The 21,295-nt window shown below is 38.7% G+C and overlaps 1 protein-coding gene across 1 annotated transcript in view; it reads right to left on the bottom strand.

Annotated features, from left to right (window-relative positions):
• grid1a (glutamate receptor, ionotropic, delta 1a) overlaps nucleotides 1-21,295 on the bottom strand; it is a 426,969-nt gene that overhangs the window by 147,904 nt on the left and 257,770 nt on the right. The window contains exon 3 of the mRNA XM_020921510.2: nucleotides 16,924-17,208. Within this exon, the coding sequence (XP_020777169.2) occupies nucleotides 16,924-17,208 (285 nt within the window). The remainder of the gene's footprint in view (nucleotides 1-16,923; nucleotides 17,209-21,295) is intronic.

The following is a 21,295-nucleotide window of genomic DNA, read 5'->3' as shown; positions in this document are numbered from 1 at the left end:
TTTGGTGCGAGAACAATATGAAATGGTAGAAAGCTTAAAATAAGAACAATAATATATTTTGTAGTGTAACACCCCCACTTTAAAGAAATAATAAAGAAAAAAAAAATCTACGTATGTTGAAACTTAAAACTATAGTGGGAGTAGATTCACAATAAATGCAAGTTTAATGTCATACTGTGGTTCCAAGTGGTAGATCTCCTAGAAAATTGACATATGTGCATCTTTAAAATCCTTTCAACAAACAAAAATTAAGTCTGTGTTTAGATATTAAAAACTATTATTATTAGCAAAGAAGACATTATACTTTATGTGAGTTTTTGTAAATATGCCAAAGTCAAAACATTTTCTAACTGCAAACTGTACATAATCCTTACCTGCCCTCCATAGTTTGCTTATAAAACTTTCCGATAACCCGAAAAGCCCATTATGTTCTGAAAATACATAGTGACAGACAGAGCACAAAGATGTGGACGCTATAGCTGTTGTTTACATAATGTCCCCTTTTATGCGTCTAATGTGCTGGTAGAGACGCACATGAATTGGCTACTCTGACACGGTTCATTACGTCCAACTCCTGTCTGCCTGGAGGTCAGGGAGCCAGCGGTGAGAGAGGTAATAAAACACCAAACTTCCCCTGTGCCCTGCCATGATATGAACACAACAGAAAAAGAACAGGAAAACACCTACATAGGAGTATTTACATCAGGTGATGCTTGATGTTGGTGTGCTCTTCTTTCATTAAAGGGCCCATATCACGCAAAATAACTCTTTTCACATTGTATCTTCTGCACATGTACAAGCACAATTTGGGTTTTGGAACATCCATTACACAATAGTTATGAAATCTTACTGATTTCTTGGAGGCAGTCACAGACCAGGAACTGTGAAAGACGCTCCCCCCGCCGTCCTGAGAAAGCACAGGCTCCACCCTCCAAACTTGACATAGGCTCTGAGTGAGCCACCCTTCCTCCGCCCATCTCAGGGAGGGAGGGGGAGACAGGTGTGCACCCTGATAGAGGTAGGAAGATACTTTTTTTCATCATGGCGATACAGTGCGTTCAGCCTTATGTGTTGGACCCGCAATTGGACGAGGACTTGGAGGTGCACGAAGCGCAAGCAACACGTCAGCATCAGCTGAACATTACTGATTTGTAAAGTATTAATAAACGCTAGTAGATAAACTTATTATATCGTGGACACTGCAGTGTATAACAATTAACTTATGCTGTCGCTTTTCTTTAAGTGTTCATGTGGGAATTGTCGGCTGATGCGGGGTAGAGGCGGGGCAGAGGCGGTGGAGCTATGTCAAACGCATCATCGGTGTAGCTGGCTGCGTCATCGTTGTAGCAGGCTTTAATTCGTTGTCACGTGGGAGGGTGGCAGAAATACGCTGCAATTTGTTTAAAAAAAAAAAAAGCAGACTCAATCTCAAAAACCACTTCGGCCAGAAAGCTCTGAAAAGTTGATTTTGCATGAGATGGGCTCGTTAAGTATTATGTAAAGGGGTTGATGAATAGAGTTGGATTTTATATATAAATGGACACAGCTAACCCGCTAGCCACCATGTTCCAAATAGGAAGTGAGCATGGCAGGTGCTTCCTGCTCCATCGACTTGGCTTCCAAGTGACTTTACATTGAAAAACTGTCACCGCTCGCTCTGTAACTGCTGTAGTGAGCTTCATCATTTTGGTCTTAAAATGTGCGTATTAACCCACTCTTCATGATCCTGGTGTTTTTATTTCACTATTTTCTCCATAAATACTGAAGAATTTTTAGATACTGGATGAGTCTTTTTAAATGGATTAATGAGTGAAATTGAAAATAGAGCACAGAAGCTTTTGATTGAGTGATTGATTTGTTTTCATTTCAAGAGAAAAAGTATTTGTGTATACTACATATACATTGTAAATAACAGACAAGCTCATTTCTTGAAAAGGAGTGGGAAGAAGAAAAACTTATATTAACCCACCCGTGTTCATTACATAGTTTCAAAAACGATGTGGTTGATTGTGTACATTGATCACAGAACTTTACAAATATTTGCATATAGCAAAATAAATTACATACAATGCATACAAAATATAATTTTAAGAGCTTAAGTTTAAGAGGTGACTGTGCTTACAAACAACACTATTTTATACCATAGAAGTATTGACACTGTCATCAACATTTCCTGGAGATGTGAAGCTAACTAAGAGCACTACTTTGTCTGAAGCCGTTACTCAAGTTAGACTTAATCTGAAGTTTATTTCTAATACAATCTGACCAGAAAGATATGACTTGTTGAAACTACAACAGGTGAGAAAACTATTGTTTAAATCCTTTTTTTTTTCTTGTGTTTTAAAACTTTTTAGCCTATGTTTGCAAATGTGTGCATTGTGTCTCCATGGTAGGTCCTGATCATTCTGCCAATAGCGATTCATGTAGAGCATCCCCTGGATTATGTCACTGGAAAATAGTAAGGTCTGGAAGATGAACCAAAGATGGCGTTGTATTGATTTAAATAGCCCAAGCTCAGTTCTGACCAATCAGCACAATGGAGGCTAGAGTGGCGGTAGAGTGAGCTGAAAGTGAGGCTGGGCTAAATTGTACAAAGCTCTGTGCTTTGAGGATTTTAAACATTACCAAAGTTCATGTTGTGAAAATAGAGACCAATCCCTTCGAAGTCTGACCTTTGTGAAAGCTGTAGGTGTCCTGTAAGCCAAACACGGGGGGTTTGATTTTACATTAGTTCCTTTTTGGTGACAAAGAAGGCATTATACTTTGTCACTTTTTGTTTCATACAAATACTCCCAGGCTAAAACATTTCCCCAGTCGAACTCCAAACTATAATTCTTACCTGGCCCCCATAGTTTACTTACAAAACTTTTTGATAATCCCTTCAAAATCTGACCTTTGTGAAAGCTGGAGGTGCCCTGTCAGCCAAACACAGGGAGTTTGATTTCACAAAAAATACATTGCACTCTTTGGGAGAATACTTATGGGCTCAGCTGTAGTTCCTATGGTGGGGCATCTATTTAAACAGAGGGAGGGACTGTCTAATCCAGGTAGTTGATAAATACTAAATCAGCCTTATCCTTCAATATATGAAAGCTGGATCATTTATTCTGCTATTTATGTCTTACAGCTCAGACCTTTTAATGATGATGATCTATTTAAAAATGCTTTACTGGGATTGTCCTGCTTTATCATTATTGTGTCAGCGGCATAAAATTGTTTCAGTATTATTGTAGTATTATTGTTCATCATGATATTTCTCCGTAGCAGAATATACCATGCTTCAAAATTTGTTATCGTGACAGGCTCATATTATAGATCCATGTTTGTACCGAAAAGAAATAAAGCGTAGCATCACTTTGTAGGCATTGCTATAAATTTTAAAGTCTTGTTATTGACATTGACAAATTTAGCTTTTTGGCTACAGCAGCAAGACAAACTAGATATGCTGAAAAAAAGTCCATATTAGACAATCCCTACTGATAACACAGCCGATATGCGCCATACCCCACATCCATCACAGCACAGACAACCAAGTTTGTCTGATTTTTTGGCATTAAAATGTGCAGATTAAAGCACATTTGACCTTCTCTTCCTGATTGTTAAAGGGCCCATATTACGTCATTTTCTGATCTGTGTTATAATGTTGTTTACTCATCAAAAGTATCTGAAGTTGTGTTTTGCTTCACTCACACATGTTTAACACACCAATCCTGCATATTTAGGATGAGTTCTTGTCTCAAACAGAAAACACTCTGTTCCACTGAGCTTTGGAGATGTACACAGATGAATAAGAAATGGGTTACTCAAACATGTGTGAATGAAACAAAACAAACCTGCAGGTATGTTTCTGAGGGGGTAACAGCATTATAACCTGACTAAAAGCTCACAAGGGTCTATTTAGTGTAATATAGGACCTTTAATCTCAACATTCACACTCCAAATCATTTAGATGAGCACTTTATGGCAGGATGTTAATTGGAAAGTTTTATTAATTACCAGTGGTGTAGTGGGGATTTTTTAAGTGGGGGTAAGTGATTCGTGAGTGAACCAGGAGGACTAAAAAAGTACTAGACCAGGACTGAACCAAGACTGAACCAGGACTAAACCATGTCTAAAACAGGACTAAACCAGGTCTCAAACCAGAACTAAAAGCAAGACTAAACCAAGATTAAACCAGGTCTAAATCAGGAATAAACCAGGACTAATCTTAGACTTGAGAGCAAAAGGGAGAACCCTGAACCCGTGGAGCAGGGTGTCCGCAAAGTATGATTGGGCGACAACTGCACTGAACTCCCTGGTGCATGGAGCGCCGGTCCTTTCGCCGGCGGTCACCTGACAATCTACATACATGCACTTCCGGGCCCACCCTGACACTCAGTCCTGGTTCAGATCTGATTTAGTCTTGGTTTAGTCCTGGTTTAACCTTGGTTTAGCCCTGGTATAGCCCTGGTTTAGTCCTGGTTCAGTCCTGGGATCAGTCCTGGTCCCCTCATGTCGCAGGTCACTATCATGTTGCAGGTCACAATAGGACAACACTGCAGATATCATGAGCCTTTGCAGTTTGTTTTCACCATTGCCAATAGCTCCGGTTTGACATTTAAGGAGTAGGATTTTTTATACTTATTATTTTTTATATCTCACGTTGGGAGAAGTGAATGGATGGCGAACCACCGCGTACCACGCCCACTACACCACTGATTATTAGCAAAGCGTATCTGATTTTGAAACATTATTGCATTGGTGTTCTGCTTGTAAGCATGGTTTCTAAGTAAGAATAAAGGCAATATTGTAAAATGTTAATGAGAATTGTTTTGAATGTATCCACACAATGAACCTGTAACAATTTTGTGCATTTGTTATTGTGAGATTTTCTGTAATCTTCCACGGCTTCTCTTTTATGTTCTCAAACAAATGTAACACAAAATATAAAACTGAAACCTCCACGGAAACATTTCCTGTACAAAGATAGCGCATGCCGAAATATGTAGCATATAATCAGTTGGAGAAGTGCATAATTACGTTTGCGTTCAATCTCTCCCCAGACACTGCAGCTGTCAATCAAATGCTGGAAAATAGTTCTTCCTATAAGTGAATGTTCAATATTAAAAAGTTTTGGCAATGCTGTCTACAGTACTTCATTTAAGATTTTAACCGATGTATTCAGTGTCATACATTATTGTACAAAGTTTCACATATTAATACTTCAACGTTACATCAATATTCCCTGGGGGTGTGAAAGTAAACTGAAGCACTACTCTGTAAGAAGATCTGTTACTCAAATTTGACTTTATCTGAGCTTTATTTTAACACAATCTGAGCAGAAAGAGATGCTTACTTTATTTGGAACTACAACAGGTGAGCTGATTTGGGCTGTTAAAAAGTCTCTCACACATAAAATTACAGTTACAAACTATCATTAGCCAACAATTTTTCAGTTAGTCACTCACCTTTTTTGTTGAAAATTAAAGGACCATGAACACTCTTTCTTTTCCATTAACACAGTTCTTTTTGTTTTGTTTACTCTTAGCCCTACTTTTTTTTTTTCTTATCAGCTCCTTTCTACTCATGGAAATGCCTGCTATTATGCACATTTGCATTATGTATCGTTATTCTATGTATATTATTATGTACTACGGTGCATGAGAGGAACAAATAAAGCCACAATGTTCTAAAACTGCTTTTATAGTTTTCATTCATTGCATTACAGGTATACATATGGATGTTATCAGTTCTTTTAGGACAGTGGTTTCCAATAGGTGAGGGCCACCTCCCCTGGGGGGGGGAGAGCCACTGGGGAGGCGTGAAAAATAACAGTCCACATCTGTACAAACCTGCAGCAATACTGATATTGGTAATTGTGCGTGCATGTAATAGCTGTAAAATTATGTCCACATTCTGACAACCTCCTCATAGTTTGGAGCATCACCTTTATTGCCTTGTCTACGACGCGTGGACCTCGTCTTCTCACATACGCCGCGTGGTCCATGCCTCTAAACTAGACCTAAAACCAGGGCTAAACTAGAAGTAAAACCAGGGCTATAAACCAGGTCTAAACAAGGACTAAAAACAGGACTAAAACCAGGTCTAAACCAGGATTTAACCAGAACGAAACCATGCTACGTCGAAAGAAAATACATTATTAAAAAAATATATTATCAGTTGTTATTGAAAGTCATCATTGCCAGGAATACAAAAGATGCATTTATTCAAAAGGCCTGTGAGGGGTAGGGCAGGCAGATGGAATTTTGGGGAGGGGGGGCTCAGCTCTCATTATTTACTCTAAGGGGAGGCTCACATTCACTCAATCTTAAAACCCCTGTTATAGGAGGATCATTTGATTTTGTGCTGTTGAATACTTATACAATAAATATCCTTGGAATAGGTCATTTTTGTCTCACCAAATATATGTGCAAGGTTTTCTGCAAGCTGTAAGCTGTAAACATGTTATCAAATGGTACAAATATTGACATTGAGAAGTGCACTTGGTACTATCAGATCTTGTTAGAAAAAATAACTGGAAATAGATAGATGTTAGACTGTAAACTGCAAAATAAATTACTGACCAGCAGCATCCACAGTGAGTTTGTGTTTAGTCTCATATTTTACTGCCCATTTAATGCTTCCTGTTATCTGCAAGACCTTTGAAAAATCCATTCAAAAGAGATATTGTCTTGTTAATGAATTAATGGACAAACATGCATTCACATAAACAGCCATAATAAATGAATTATGGACAAAAATAAGAAAGCTATTTCACAGGAGTATTAGGTAACTTCTGAAGGAGGGTCTGTCACTTGCTTTTCTTCATAGATCTGTTTAATGTCATACTGTGGAAGATTCCAGGCAAAGCAATAACATCTCCATAGAGACAAGCAGGAGGTAAACACTGGGCTATAAAAATGACAGAGTTCACCTTTAATGATGGTAATAATAATAACACAAATGAAAAAGAACCACAGTTTCAGGAAAAATCAGTGAAAGTCCGACCTAACCTAACACGGTTGCTTGAGATTTCATTCATGTCTGGAATAGTGCGAAGAAGCCAAATTGCTTTGTTTTGGAGAGGACTTTTCTAAAGCCAAACCTGCACATTTTTCAACTTCCTGTCAGCTTTGAGCAGCTTTGAGCAGCTATTGAGAGCATGGAAAACCTCCCCGGAGAGCCCCTCACCATCTGCGGTGCTTTGCTGCTCAGAGCAGTTCAGATGAAGGTGCTTAGGCTCTGCTCCATGGGCTTTGGAAGTTGTTTTAATGTCAAAGAAATGTATGGCTTTATTAATAATTGATTTTTGAATATTACAAAGAATTCTGAGTGCTAAAAACACTGCAAAATGAAGCATGTGATGTTTGAAGGTTGATTGTTGGACATGAATGAAAGCTGAATAATTACGCATTCAAATGACTAAATAGTAAAATTTTACAACTCAGTTTTCAGGTGCTGTACCTTTTGTGTCACTGATTACAAATTTGTAAGGCATGGTTGATTTATGGTGAGGAGAAAAATGCTATTATCAGCCATATTCATTTTAAAACACTTACAATGTTTGTGTCATGTCAAGACTTGCACAAATGCTGCTTTAGTTTTTTTAAGTTTTGAGAAAAAAACACCTGGTGCTCTTGGCTCTTGATGCCCTATATGCACTACGTGTTATGTGTGTAATGGGAGCAGTGGTAGAAATAGTATTTCAAGATGCTGAAGTAGAAAATAAAGCAGGAAAAAATAAAAAATTCTCCTTTAAAGGTCCTATAATGCCAGTACCTCCTCAAAAACATACCTACAAATGTGTTTCATTCACACATGTTTGAGTAACCCTGCATTATTAGTCTGTCTACATCTCCAAAGCTCAAAATGCCCTGTCCAACCTTATTTTTCAAGTTAACAGCTCTCTTTTACCGTTATTTCAGTAGATATTGCCAACTCTAGGGCTAAAATCGTCCATTTTCTGATTCTAGTGAAGGTGTAAATATGCAGGGTTTATGTTTATGTTTATAACACTGGTTAGAACATGGTGTAATATGGGCCATTTAAGTAGTAATAGAGATCAGAGGTGCGGCCAAGACATTGTTTTGCAATTGTCAATTAAGTCTCAAGTCTTTGATCTACGAGTCAAGTCCCTAGTCAAATATAGGCAAGTCCAAGTAGAGTCTCAAGTCAGTGGCCCATAAGCCCAAGTCAAGTCCAAGTCGTCTGTTTTGAGCTTTGAGTCATTTTTGAGTCATCTTTAAGTCTTTAAATCAAAGTACCAAATATAGCTTAGATTTTTGCTATTTATATGAATTTTAATCAATTGCAAAAATCATAGTATATGTATATATGAGTTTTTATAGAGTATAGAAGAGTTGTAGAAATGTATTAAGTTAATTTTTTTCTTATCCTTAGTGTGAATCATTATGATCAGAATAAAAAGAATTAAGATTTAAGTCACAAGCCTCAAGTACGAGTCAAGTCCCAAGTCATTGACCTTCAAGTCCAAGTCGTGTCCCAAGTCTTAGTCCATTTTATCAAGTCAAGTCTCAAGTCCTAAAAATAGTGACTCAAGTCTGACTCAAGTTCAAGTCACGACTTGCAAATCCCACCTCTGGTAGAGCTACATACACTAGTAATAGTTTTTATGTTTACCTACTGGAGGTATAAAGCTTATCTATGCATTCTTAAACCAGTAAAAGTCATAGCAGTAACATTTCTAAATTTCAATATTATTGTATAAAACAGTTTGATATATTAACATATTACCGCAGCTTCTGTACTTTGAAAACACACTGAAGTCATCATTACCTTCACTTGAGGCCACTCCACTGACTCACAGACGCACATTCACTATCTTAGTCACGAACCACCTTTTACACTTATAACCTTGATGCATAAAGACACGTCCACAGTTGTACTTGCGAGGTATTTCTGGCAAAGTACTTCCATTTGTGTATTCTAGACCGTCATCTAGACCGTCAATGCGATTCAGTGTCTGTGCCCTTTTCAGGCTAAACATAGCAGACGGGAGTGCTTTTGACAGGATCTCACTATGGCTACTGTGAGCTAAGGGAGCAGAGTCTCATTGCATCAACTATTTCACTGTTTGATTAGCTGCCGTGACAGGTGACATGCTACAATGGATACAGGGGGCTAAGGTTTTCACAGTTTTTTTGAGGCTATATTTTAAAGAATACAATAACCACTGATGGGAAAAGTTTGTGTTTAATTATAACTCAAACATGGCCTTTCTTTGAAGACAATATGTCACATTAGTGGAACAAATTTGAGCACTCACGCAGCAGATGTTTGAGAGCTGGGAATTGCCGATACAGCCAATTAAATGGTTTTTGACAATTTCGCTGTTTAGTGTACAGAAATAGATTTTAGATAAGAAAAGTGTCTTGTGGGGATATGATAACGCATTTTATGTTTTCTGTGACGTTAAATGGACTAGTTGAAAAGTAAAAATAAAGCAAAAGTATTTTAAAGGCGCACTGTGTACTTTTCTGGTAAAAGTCTTGCCTATAAGTTTCACAGTATGAAACTTATAAGCATCTGGTCCAAGTTACGGGTCAGATCTGTGGAGAAGTGACTCAGCTCACAGTGAGAATGTATGCTTTCTGGGGTATTCAAAGGTAAAAACATCTTTAATTAAATACATTTGCAATAGATTTTAACAATGGCATCTCAATGGAAACAACCAGAAACATAATGCTGTGCACCTTTAACAATAAGCAGTTAACTAGTACTACTAATACCGCTGGCTAAAAGTACCAGCACTTTTACTACAATCAGAGGTATTTGCACAAGTAATTATAGTAATAGCAGCTCAGTGTCATCATAATACATAATAGTAGTGGAGGTAGTACTAGTATTAGTAGCAGTAGAAATTGTAGTGGAAACTGGAAGTAGAAAATAGCAGTGGTAAAGGCATGGACACAACATAGCGGTAGTGCTTTTAATATCAGCCTCTACTTGACCTCAGTAAATATTTAATAGCATAAATGAGTCAATATAGTAGCATCTTGGGTATAAAAAGCCAAACATACTGTAATTAATGTGGTGCCCTTGACTATATTTATAGGTCTATTATGTGACTTTTGTGGTCTCCTTCTTGTCTCCATGGTGCTGTTTTTGCTTTGCCTGAAATGTTTTATGTCATGGCATTAAACGTTCATGAAGACAATCAAGTGACACCACTACACTAACTTACATATCAGATCTGTGGAGAAGAGAATCCCGGCTCTGCAAACTGGGGAATGACTGCTCTAGTTTAAGTCCAATGATCAGAACTGAAGAAGCAGCTTGGATGAGCTGCGAAACGTCTTCGATCAAAAAGCTTTGTCCAGTTGGCAGAATTTAATTTCTCCTTGCTATACCCAATAAGCAATACTTTGTTTTGTCTTAAAGAGACTATAATCCAGCTGTGCAGTAATCATATTTAGTTAAATCGCTTTTCTTTTATGAAACAGCTTGAGGCATATATTTTAGATGATGTAAATACTGTAATAAACCATCGCAAGACACATACGAAGCACTGAGATTGGCCTAACAGGCATCCTGACTTTAAACTCCACCCCTGCAGCCAGAAACCTGCAAAGGGTTGTGTGTTGGTTTAGTCCTTCCATATTTTCACATGCACATATTTAGAATTTAGGGAGAAATTTACCCCCTAAATGTTAGCTTTAAAGGGACAGTCAGGAATTTTAGACATAGGGCTTCATTTCATAGTTTGCCAGTGTGTTGGAGACGTGTGGAGACACTTTTAAAATATTCCATCCAGTCCAGTCTTACCCACTCCACAAAGCACTCAAAGCAAATCTATTATAACGCCAGACTGTCGATGTAAATGTCTGTGTCGATAGAATAATTTTAGAAGTAAACCCAACCTTGCATTTGAAGGATTTATGTCAGAGCAGCAGCAGCGAGTTGTATTTCCTGATAGAAAGCTTGGTGGCAGCGGACTGATATCACCTAGCACCTGTCTTACCAGCAAAGTAAAGTTATGCTGCTGTTGAGAAAATAGTTCCTCAACATGCAACGATTCACACAATGCAAGGATAGTTTTATTTCAAACATTATTGATCAACACAAACATTTAGATCGACATTCTAGAGTAATAACAGATTTGTTTTGGGTGTTTTGTGGAGTGGGTAAGACTCTTTTTAGTGGCAGGCTAACTATGGCCATTGACATGCACTAGCCTAGCACCAGTGACCTCTGCAAATACAAGGACTGGATGGAATATTTTAAAAAGTGTCTCCACATGTCTCCAACACTCTGGCTCACTAGGAAATGAGGCCCTATGTCCAAAATTTCAGACTTTGCTGTGGAACATGCCAAGCAAAGTAATAACATATCCATGACAAGCAAATGGCAAACTCTCCACTGGAAAAGTTACATACTGCACCTTTAACTAGCAGCGCTCTATAGACTACAGTATATTGCAGCAGTGAATGTAGACGCAGTGTGGCTGTTCTGTGATGAGGATCCTAATTAGCCTCTCCACTCCTTAATTAAATGACCAGAGTGTTAAACAGTGTAACACAAGCACAAATGTCAGTAGTGCCAATTGGCCAAGCTAAAAAGGGCCAGTTTATTTCTCCTTTTATGCCCGTTCATTATGTCTCTGCAGTCTTGCCTTGTCAGAAACTGCCTTTGTGAGTTTGACATAAGCTGCAGTCTGTGTTCTGAATGCCAGTGCAGAGGCTATCTCACCCTCAAGACTGTACAGAGTGTTCTATAATGACATCAGGTCTGCAAGAAAGTCACTGTTTAATTCTCTCTTTAGTTGGGCTATTAAACCCTTTGTGGCTAATATATTTCTTTTATTGCCAGGACAAATGTAAAAGGTAATATCTGTTATACTGAAAACTACAATAAACCTGAAGTTGAACCTAGGATGCTATTATCTGCATTAGGACACTTCAAATCGGAGAGTGTTTTCAGTTTAAGACAAGGTGTTTTAAGTTATGCAATCTGGCAACACAAAATGAAGAACCATGAGAGTTTTGAGAACCACAATACAAAATGTAAACATGTTTTGTTTTGTTTTTTTTAATGTTTGGTACTTGTGTTTTTGTACTGCATAGATCAACACTGTTATTAATATTTTCATTAGTTGTACTACCTTTAACTGCTAGTATTACTTTACTACCTTTAACCATCTTTCATAAATGTACTTCAGAATTGTTTTACAGACATGTTGCACATGAAGTAATGGTGGATGGATCAGATGTAGAGAACTCAGAACTATTCATAGGTGTCAGCTTTTTGTTATATGCAACATTGTGAAGGCTTTACCCCATTCAGAAGATATATTTTGTTTTATTTGTTAATCACTATAGCAATGGTCCTAGTTTTGTATCATTCTGAAACCCATGGATAGCCCAACCAATCTATAAATATAAAGCAATCATTTGGTAGCTCAGATAATATGTTGCAGTTATTTCTGTTCTTGTGACAGCATTCTCATCCAGAACGCTGCAGCTCGGGTCCTGACTCGAACTAGGAAGTACGAGCACATAAGTCGTGTGCTCAGGTCTCTGCACTGGCTTCCTGTGGCTCAGAGAATAGACTTTAAAGCAGCTCTGCTTGTGTACAAGTCTCTCCATGGCCGAGCACCAAAGTACATCTGTGACATGCTAGTGCTTCATGAACCATCTCGCACTCTGAGGAGCTCAGGGACCGGCCTCCTGCTGGTGCCCAAAGTCAGGACTAAACACTGGGAGTCAGCGTTTCAGATTCATGCAGCTAAAACCTGGATCAGTCTTCCTGAAGATGTGAGACAGTCCTCTACTCTGACACTGTTTAAATCCAGGCTCAAAACGTTCTGTTTAGCTGCGTTTGACTGAAAGGTTTTCATTCTGCACTCTTCTCTCTCATTTAATGTCTCTCTCTTTTTAATTTTATAAAAGAGAGATAATATTTATGCTTTGATTAGTTTTTATTGTGATTTTAATGTATTTCTTATTCTGTAAAGCACTTTGAATTACTTTGTGAACGAATTGTGCTATACAAATAGACTTGCCTTGTCTTGCCTTGTGACAATATATGTAGCTACACATATTTGAACGACTTACTTACTGTGAAAGTCTAAAACATTATCTGAATAAGCCAGACCAGAGACAGCTTTATTCTAGTTTCCCCATAGACTGCATATATAAATGTACAATAGCATAACAGTAAATGAACATGGGCTCCATTGACTCCAATTAACTTTCTGTTGAAAAATGTCACCCCTTTCTCCGTAATTGCTGCTGTCAGGCTTGTCATTTCGGTTTTAAAATGTTTGTACTCACCTGCTCTACATGATCCTGGTGTTTCTATTTCACTATTTTGTCCGTAAATCAAGATACGAACATTATTACCCGCCATTTCCTAAAGTCACTTCTGTTAGCGTTAGCAACAGGTTTGATTGACACCATTGCTAAGTGCCCTTAGACTTAGACAAACTTTATTGATCCACAAGGGAAAGTATTTAGACACAGTCGCACAAACATCACAATCTAAAATAATAACAAAGAGAAGTCCTTAGTCCACTTCTTTATACAGTCTTTGTGTTTCCCCATGTGTCCGCCATGAGACATGCCCCTGTAAGTTGAGAGCATGACATCCCCTATAGAGTGCACTTAGCCAGGCTTACAGCCAGTTCAGTTCAGAAGTTAAAATACAGGGACATAAGGGAGACACAGATGGACAGACCCCTTCACCAGAGATAGCGTAAAGCCGGCTACCATGTGGAGAATCCCATCGATCCCTCTTGATGCTGAGTGCACGCTTTCTGTAAGGAGCACCAATGTCAGATACAAGCAAGGACATACACGCCAAACAGCTCTCCTACCGCTACTGTTCTGCCCTAGGGCGCTGCTTTAGTGCACACTAGATCACGAGCTAGCCCTGTAAAAAAATAAAAATAAAACAGATTTACACCCGCATCCAGATTGCACTCGGCTAAGTAGTAAAAAGATTAGCCAGCAGTGGGAGAGTATCATCAGAGGAACGCCAATGCAGCACTGTGCTCGCCATCAGCCTGCCCTTGTACCACTGCCCTGTGCCAAGCTCCATTCTGCCTTCTGCCAAATGTCTCTCACCTCAGAATACACACATAACTTTGAATACACAAGAATGAAACATGTTTATCATAATGATCTCTGCCCCAGGCTGCAAAATATACTTACAAATACATCTTTGAGAAAAATAGCTTTATTTCTACGGATGGTGATTTGTGATCTTTGTTGGCCATAATAATAGATGGAGAAAAGCAGCTACTGGATGTTTTCACACTTACATTTTACTGAAAGGATGCATATTATCCTATTTTCTGGTCTGTTGTAATGTTCTGTCTTTATCAAAAACATACCTGGAGCTGTTTGAGTTTGATGTTTGAGTAATCCTCCTTTATTAGTCTGTCTACATCTTCAAGGCTGAAAATGCTATGTTCCATCTTGTGATGTCATGAAGCAGTAGTTTTCAAGTTAATAGCTATGTTTTACTTTTAGTTCAGTAGAGATTGGCAATTCGAGGGTTGAAATTATCCAAATGATTGATGATAGTGAAGGTGTATTTAAAAACCTAGTGGAGCATTTCCTGTGTTACCACATGGCATCACAAGGTGGAGGGACTGTTTTCTGTTTGAGAGGTGAACTCACTAAATACACAGGGTTTGTGTGTTAAATGTGTGAATGAAACAAAACACAACTCCAGGTATGTTCATTCATGAAGAAAATAAATAAATATACAAATCAGAGCATAATAGCGTAATATGGACCCTTTAATGAATTTTTTCTATTTAGTTTTAATCTCTGGTGCACATAGATTATTTTATATTCTCCCCTTTAAACCACAATATGGATAAAAAACAACATCTTAATAATAGAAACAGCTCAATTGAGAGAAACCATTTTAACACCATGGTTTAAAAGCAATTTTGCATAATGTCTCCTTTAAGAGCATGTTCCTCATAGCTTATTCATAACTCCTGCCTCTTTATACTTCTGTCCCTTGCCAAAGAGTTCTGTCAAGTGTTCTCCCTTTTGCCAAATTCAAAACAGGTCTAGCTCGCCTAAGGGGTGCTGGAGGGAGCCACACAAAAACACAATATATATACACCACAGCACAAGCCTATGAGCCAATTAGACAGCGCCTTGTCTGCTCATGGAGATGCTAATGATGAACGGCGCTCTGGGAGGTGAGTGCTTCTCCGTATAATTCGGAGACAAATCCATTTTTTAGCTCTACGCAAACAAGTCGTGAGTCTTTATGCGAGTGGCGTGATGCGTTTTCATCTTAAGATCACTATATCCTCTTTAGCACATGCGGGGAACGCCAGCTTGAGACGTGCCCTGATCTTCACTGTCTGTCGGCCTCACTCCAGAGATACAGACTCAAGAATAATTATGGTGCGCACACAACATAAACATGAGATTTAAGGGCAACAAGTGGGTTTTAGATGAACGTCTTTGACTCACATTGCACAATATTGGATTAGAGGAGTAGAGTGTTTGGGAAATTATGACAAAGTTTTCATTTATATTTTAAAGGTCCTATGTGGCCATTCCAGCTTGTCAAAGCCTGATCCTGTCAGATCTCAGAAGCTAAGCAAGGCTGAGTGTGGAGTGTATGAATAATGCTCTGCAAAGCGTCTTTGAGTGTCCAGATAAGCGCTATATTAAACTGATGCATTATTACTGCATTATATTATGCAAAAATGAGTCTTGTGAGCTGCAAGTCATGTTATGATATTGTTATCTCATCAAAGACATACCCAGAGTTGTGCCTTGTTTCATTCACACATGTTTGAGTAATCCTTTAATATTAATCTGTTCACATCAACAAGTTTAAAATGCTCTATTCCACCTTGTGATGTCATGAAGTGGTAGTTTTCAAGTGAGCAGCTCCTTTTACCTTTTGTTCAGTAGAGATGAGCAACTCCAGAGCTGAAATAACTGATGATTGAAATGATTCTTGTGAAGGAATATGGAGTTTTAAAACACAGTGGACTATTTCTTGTATTACCACATGACATGACAAGGTGGATCAGAGTGTTTTCAGTTTGAGAGAGGAACACAGGCTAAATGTGCAGGGTTAAATATGTGTGAATGAAACGAAACACAACTCCAGGTATTTTTTGGGTAACGAAACAACATTATAAAAAGACTCAGAAAGCATAATATGGGCCCTTTAAAATACAATTTGACAAAGCACATTGGACCTAAGGTGTAGAAAATTTTCCAAAAGGTACCGCTTTTTCAAAATTGAGTAATCTTTTTTTCCATAAGAAGTAATATAGAAGTTCATTTATGCGAGCCTACATTTTGCACAATGGCCATTTTTATTTTATGACTAATGTAGGTTTCAGTGCACGTCACAAAGCGAGGAGAGAAATTTGGCAAACTTTACGAGGACTCATAAAACTCAACTTATAAACTTAAGAAGGTGAGTTGCTTTGCAAATTTGCTGCAGTCATACCATTAAATCACACAGCTTAGAGAAATACTGAAATTTATTACATCAAATTCCATTTTTCTGACTAATATGTTTCCCTGGCATTATATTATGCATTCTATTGTATCCCACATATTAAAGGTGCACTAGGTAACTTTTCTGGACGAGGGTACCTGCTTGTGTCAGAGAGATGATATTGCTTTACATAGAATGTATAAACCACAGTAGAGGATTATCTTGCATTTATTCAATTACAGGTTTTGTTATCACTCAAAAATTTTGAAAAACATTTTTTACTTGGAGCGGGGACAGCTCTCCACAGATCTGACCTGTAACTTGGCCTGCTTATCTCCATGGATGGATTTTGATGAAGGTTACATACAGTAGATCATTCCAGACAAATCTCCATGGAGACAAGCAGGTGGAGTACTCTCCTCCAGAAACACTACACAGTGCACATATCCCCTCCCTGTTCACTGCTGGATTCCCCCACAGCCCAACACTCACCGTAGTCACTCTCATAGAAGATAATGAACTTCTGCCAGTAGAGCTCGGCCACCAGCGTCAGCAGCACCTCGTTGATCCGGACGGGTGGACGCGCTGCCAGGGTGTAGCTCTCCCCGTCCGGGCTGGGGCTGAAGGGGCAGGCGGTGCGTGGAGACCCATCATTGCTCCTCTGGATGAACAGGTGCGGGATGTGCATGGCGTCCGTTAGCGACTGCAGAGCCAGAGCAGCCGCACATCCGGTGGAGGTGACCAGGGCTAGGATGCCCTGGTTCATCAGCTCGCAAGCTACAAGGGGGAGAGGAGGGGGAAATTCATTATTCAATCATGCACAATTGGATAAAGTCAAAGTTAATGTGAGGTAATGGTGTAAAGTGTAAAGCAGCATGAGGGTGTCTGTATTTAATTTCCAGTTAGGGGAGATAGGCGCTGTGGAGCAGTGAATCTGTCATGCCTGATTTGATGCAGTCTGCTAACAAACTTGCAAAATTGACACGGAGAAGAGGAATTACCAAGCGGAAAGGAACAACTCTTGAAATTCAACTTATATTTAACAAAGAAAAGCATGAACTTGACACAATTTCAAAATGCAGACTCCTAACAAGACGTAGATGTCAATGCCAAAACATGCTCAAGTCACGGATCCATTAGTTAATGGGTAAAAATGCTCTAGATGTGAAGTCAGTGTGCGATAACAATAATTTATAAGCAATATGTGTTCTTGTCTTTGTGTAGTGTTAGTAGTAGTAGTAGTAGTAGTAGTAGCAGTAGTAGTAGTAGTAGTAATATACTATTTGGTACAGAATATTTCAACTGATCAATACTGACAATGTTCCAAGTAAATATACTTTTCTTGCAGGTTTCCATGGAGATTCTTAAGTTTAAGGCCATACTGTGGAACATTTAGGCACATCTCCATGGAGACAAGCAGGTGATGGACCCTCCAGCAGACAAGTGCACAATGCACTTTTAAACTAATCTCTGTAATGCTCATACTAATTTGTTCACTCTTCTCTCTGTCACACCTTGAGTCAGATTCAGACAGTGCTGTGCAATCACATTCACTTATTTCAGTAACACTTTTGAAACAAAGAAGCTCGTTGGTTACCCACCATTTTGAACAAAACAAATATCTACTTTCAAATGTGTGCTTTGCACATTGATTCTGAAAATATTAAATATTTTTCAGTCCCCTGTGATATTTTTCCCTTTCTTTTCCCTCATTTGAATTACTTACTTACTGTGCTAGAATAAAACCATTAGCTGAAAAAACAGACCAGAGAGAGCTCTGGTGTAGTTTTTGAACATGTATCAGCCATTGAGCCTCAAGATTGTAAGCAACTTGTTTGAGTACAGACAGACCTGATTGGCTAATCCACCTGTCAGTCACGTTCACTGAACTCAGAGAGATTCAATAGTGACCAGACTCACATCTTGGTATTAGTACTGGAGACGTGTGTGTTCTGGATCGCAAAATATTTATTTTAGTGAAAACCAGATTGGTCAGTATATTTCTGAATCATCCATTTCTGTTTCTTTTAACATTTTACACTGCACAAATCTTCAGCTTTGCTTTACACAGTATAAGCATCCATATTGACAATAGCCCCAAGTGATTTTGCAAGTTCTTAATGTGTTGCCGTTGGTAACATAGTGAGAAAAACATGAGGTGTTAATGACTTAAGGTGTTGTATGTTTTGAAAGTTTAGCTAAAGCTGTTGGGATGCAAATGTTTCTATTACAATGCTAACCGTTGTGTTTGGATACTGCGCAGTGTTTGAAGGCTCCATGTTTGAGTGGGCTTAACGAGTTTGGATATTCTTTGTATATCGGATTTGGGATTATGTCTGAGCGTGAGCTGATCACAGAGGATGGAGGGTTGGTGCGGAAGTTGTTGTACAATGTTCAGATGAAGTATCCAGCGGGGGGTAACTTCTAATCCCTATCTCACTACAAAGACGAGACAGCTGATTAAGGCGAGGCTCCTGTTAAATGTCACAGCACCAAAGGCACACGACAACAGCTCTGAGGCTAAAACAAACATTTGGAGACTTTAACAGAATCTTTTAATGAAAAAGGATATAAACTGAAATATAGGCAATGGGATGAGGAGAGAGGACTGCATATTTATTAAGGAAAATAACTAGACAACAGGTGGTGAAGAAGATGAAGAGACTCAAGAGGCTGATGGTTCTACTACTGCTGAAATGAGACAGAGTGGAGACACGTTGCCACACAATCACATTCAAGTTCCTATATCATGCAAAATTGACTCTTATATAATGTTGTCACCTCATTAAAACTATACCTACAGTTGTGTTTTACTCCATTCACAAAAGTTTTAGTCATTCTTAATAAATATAGAAGTAATATTAATATGTATACATCTCAAAGCTCAAAATGCTCCACCTTGTGATGTCAGGTAGTGGTAGTTTTCAAGTTAGCAGCTAAGCTAAGTAAGCTTAAGTTCAGTGGAGATGGGCAATTCCATGTCTCAAATTATCCAAGTGATTCCCATGAAGGTGTATGGAGTTTGAAAACACAATGGAGCACTTCCTGTATTGCCACACTGCACCACAACGTGAAAACCAGTGTCTTCTGTTTGAGAGAAGAACTCAGTCTAAATATGCAGGGTTTGTGTGTTGTGAATAAAAAAAAAACAACAATACAATGTTTTGTTTATATGGAAACAACAGTGTAACATACATCAGAAAATAGTGTAATATGGGCCCTTTAACTGACTATAGGTTTTCTGGTGCAAGGCCTGCCAAAGTAGCCAGGCTCACGCCACCTAGTGCCTCCGCTCAATTTCATTTTGCTCCAGCGACTAGGTTAGGAATCAGAATACACTAGATGGTTTGCAAGAACCTCGGAAGTGCGAGTTTGGGCACCTGACAATCAGCGAAGAGCCATACATTCTGTTTTGGCAACGATTACTGGAACAATGAGAATGTTTGGTGAATTTTATCAAGGGGAAAGACGTTATTGCCCTTCTTCCTACGGGATTTGGGAAAAGCTTAATATACCAGTTAGCCCAGTTAGCCCAGTTAGCCCAGTTAGCGGCGCATTACATACGTCACGATCAAATAGCAGGGATTGGTTAAATAAAAAAAGTACCTGCCTACCGTCGAGTGAATGAATCCTAACACTGCGAGGTCAGACAGTTTCCACGAAGTGAAACCGGCTGATGAATCAGGCTACTGCCAACGTCTTCTTTATGCAGAACCATACATTGAAGACTTATTTTGACCTCAGAAGCTGCTTATGCAACATATCTGTAAACTACAAGACAAATTTTTGTAAAATCGAAAGAATTAGGTAACAGGGCCTTTTATCATATATTATTTGTGAATCTCTCCAAACTGTTTATTTACACATGTTCCTGCACTCAACATCCTCTCAGAAAAGGTCGCTCCATCTTGTGTTGTCAAATGCCAAATATCTCTTAAAAGATGAAAATGCCATCTTGTGCATCATTACCAGATCTGAAGTCGATGTGAGTGGCTGTTTTGTCAGAACACTGGTAAATATTTAATGGCCCCGATCAGGCCTGAGGTTGTACTAAAAAATTCATTTTCGCTCTTAAAACACCAGGTATCCGCTGAGCTAAAAAGGTGCAGTGGTCCAACAGAAGAGGATGCGCCCCATTTTGTTCAAGCAAGTAAAAACTACATTTATATTCTCTTTTAGCTAGTTAGGTCAGTGCTGGGGGCAAAACTTGGGGAGTACAGCAATTGCATTAATTAATTTGTGTTTCAATTTGCAAACTGTTTTCATTTTTATTTGTTTATTTGGTCGGGAAATTGCGTTTTAACTAGCACACCTGATAAACATGCTAACACGCCAGATTGTAGCTAAGGGCTAATTTCACTTTTTTCATTGTTTCGCTCTCAAAAAGGTTCTGACTCATACACAAGTGGACTTCAACATTTAAGGCAAAGTGGGCGACGTGTCTTGCCCAAGGACACAACGTCAGTATGCGCCAGTCCGAGCGGGGTTCGAACCGCCAACCACTGAACCAACGCTCCGCCACTATGTTACCTGTCTGTCTCCCAAGTACTACCCAGGCCTACAGTGATGGGAAGAATACTTTGAACATGTATTTAGTTACAGAATACTGAAAACCTGCATTAAAATGTATTTCGTAATATATTCAGTTACATGGTTTAATCAGAGTGGTGCTGAATACTTTTACATCAAGTTCTATTTATTTATACTGTAAAAACGCAACATAGGATTAAAAACAACTTTGTGTTTGTTTGACTGTTTGTTACACATTTATTAATCCCTAATTTGAGAAGCAAAAGCTGCACATGCACCCACTACAAATAGTGTTTTCTATTTTTCTAATACTGTACTCTCAGTACATGTATTC

This window comes from Boleophthalmus pectinirostris, unplaced genomic scaffold (genome assembly GCF_026225935.1).
Source record: "Boleophthalmus pectinirostris isolate CB_2022bp ecotype Guang Dong unplaced genomic scaffold, ASM2622593v1 HiC_scaffold_5, whole genome shotgun sequence".
In the NCBI taxonomy this organism is placed as follows: Eukaryota; Metazoa; Chordata; class Actinopteri; order Gobiiformes; family Gobiidae; genus Boleophthalmus; species Boleophthalmus pectinirostris.
Note: the sequence above shows the minus strand (reverse complement) of the source record. Positions and strands in the feature narration are given on the sequence as shown.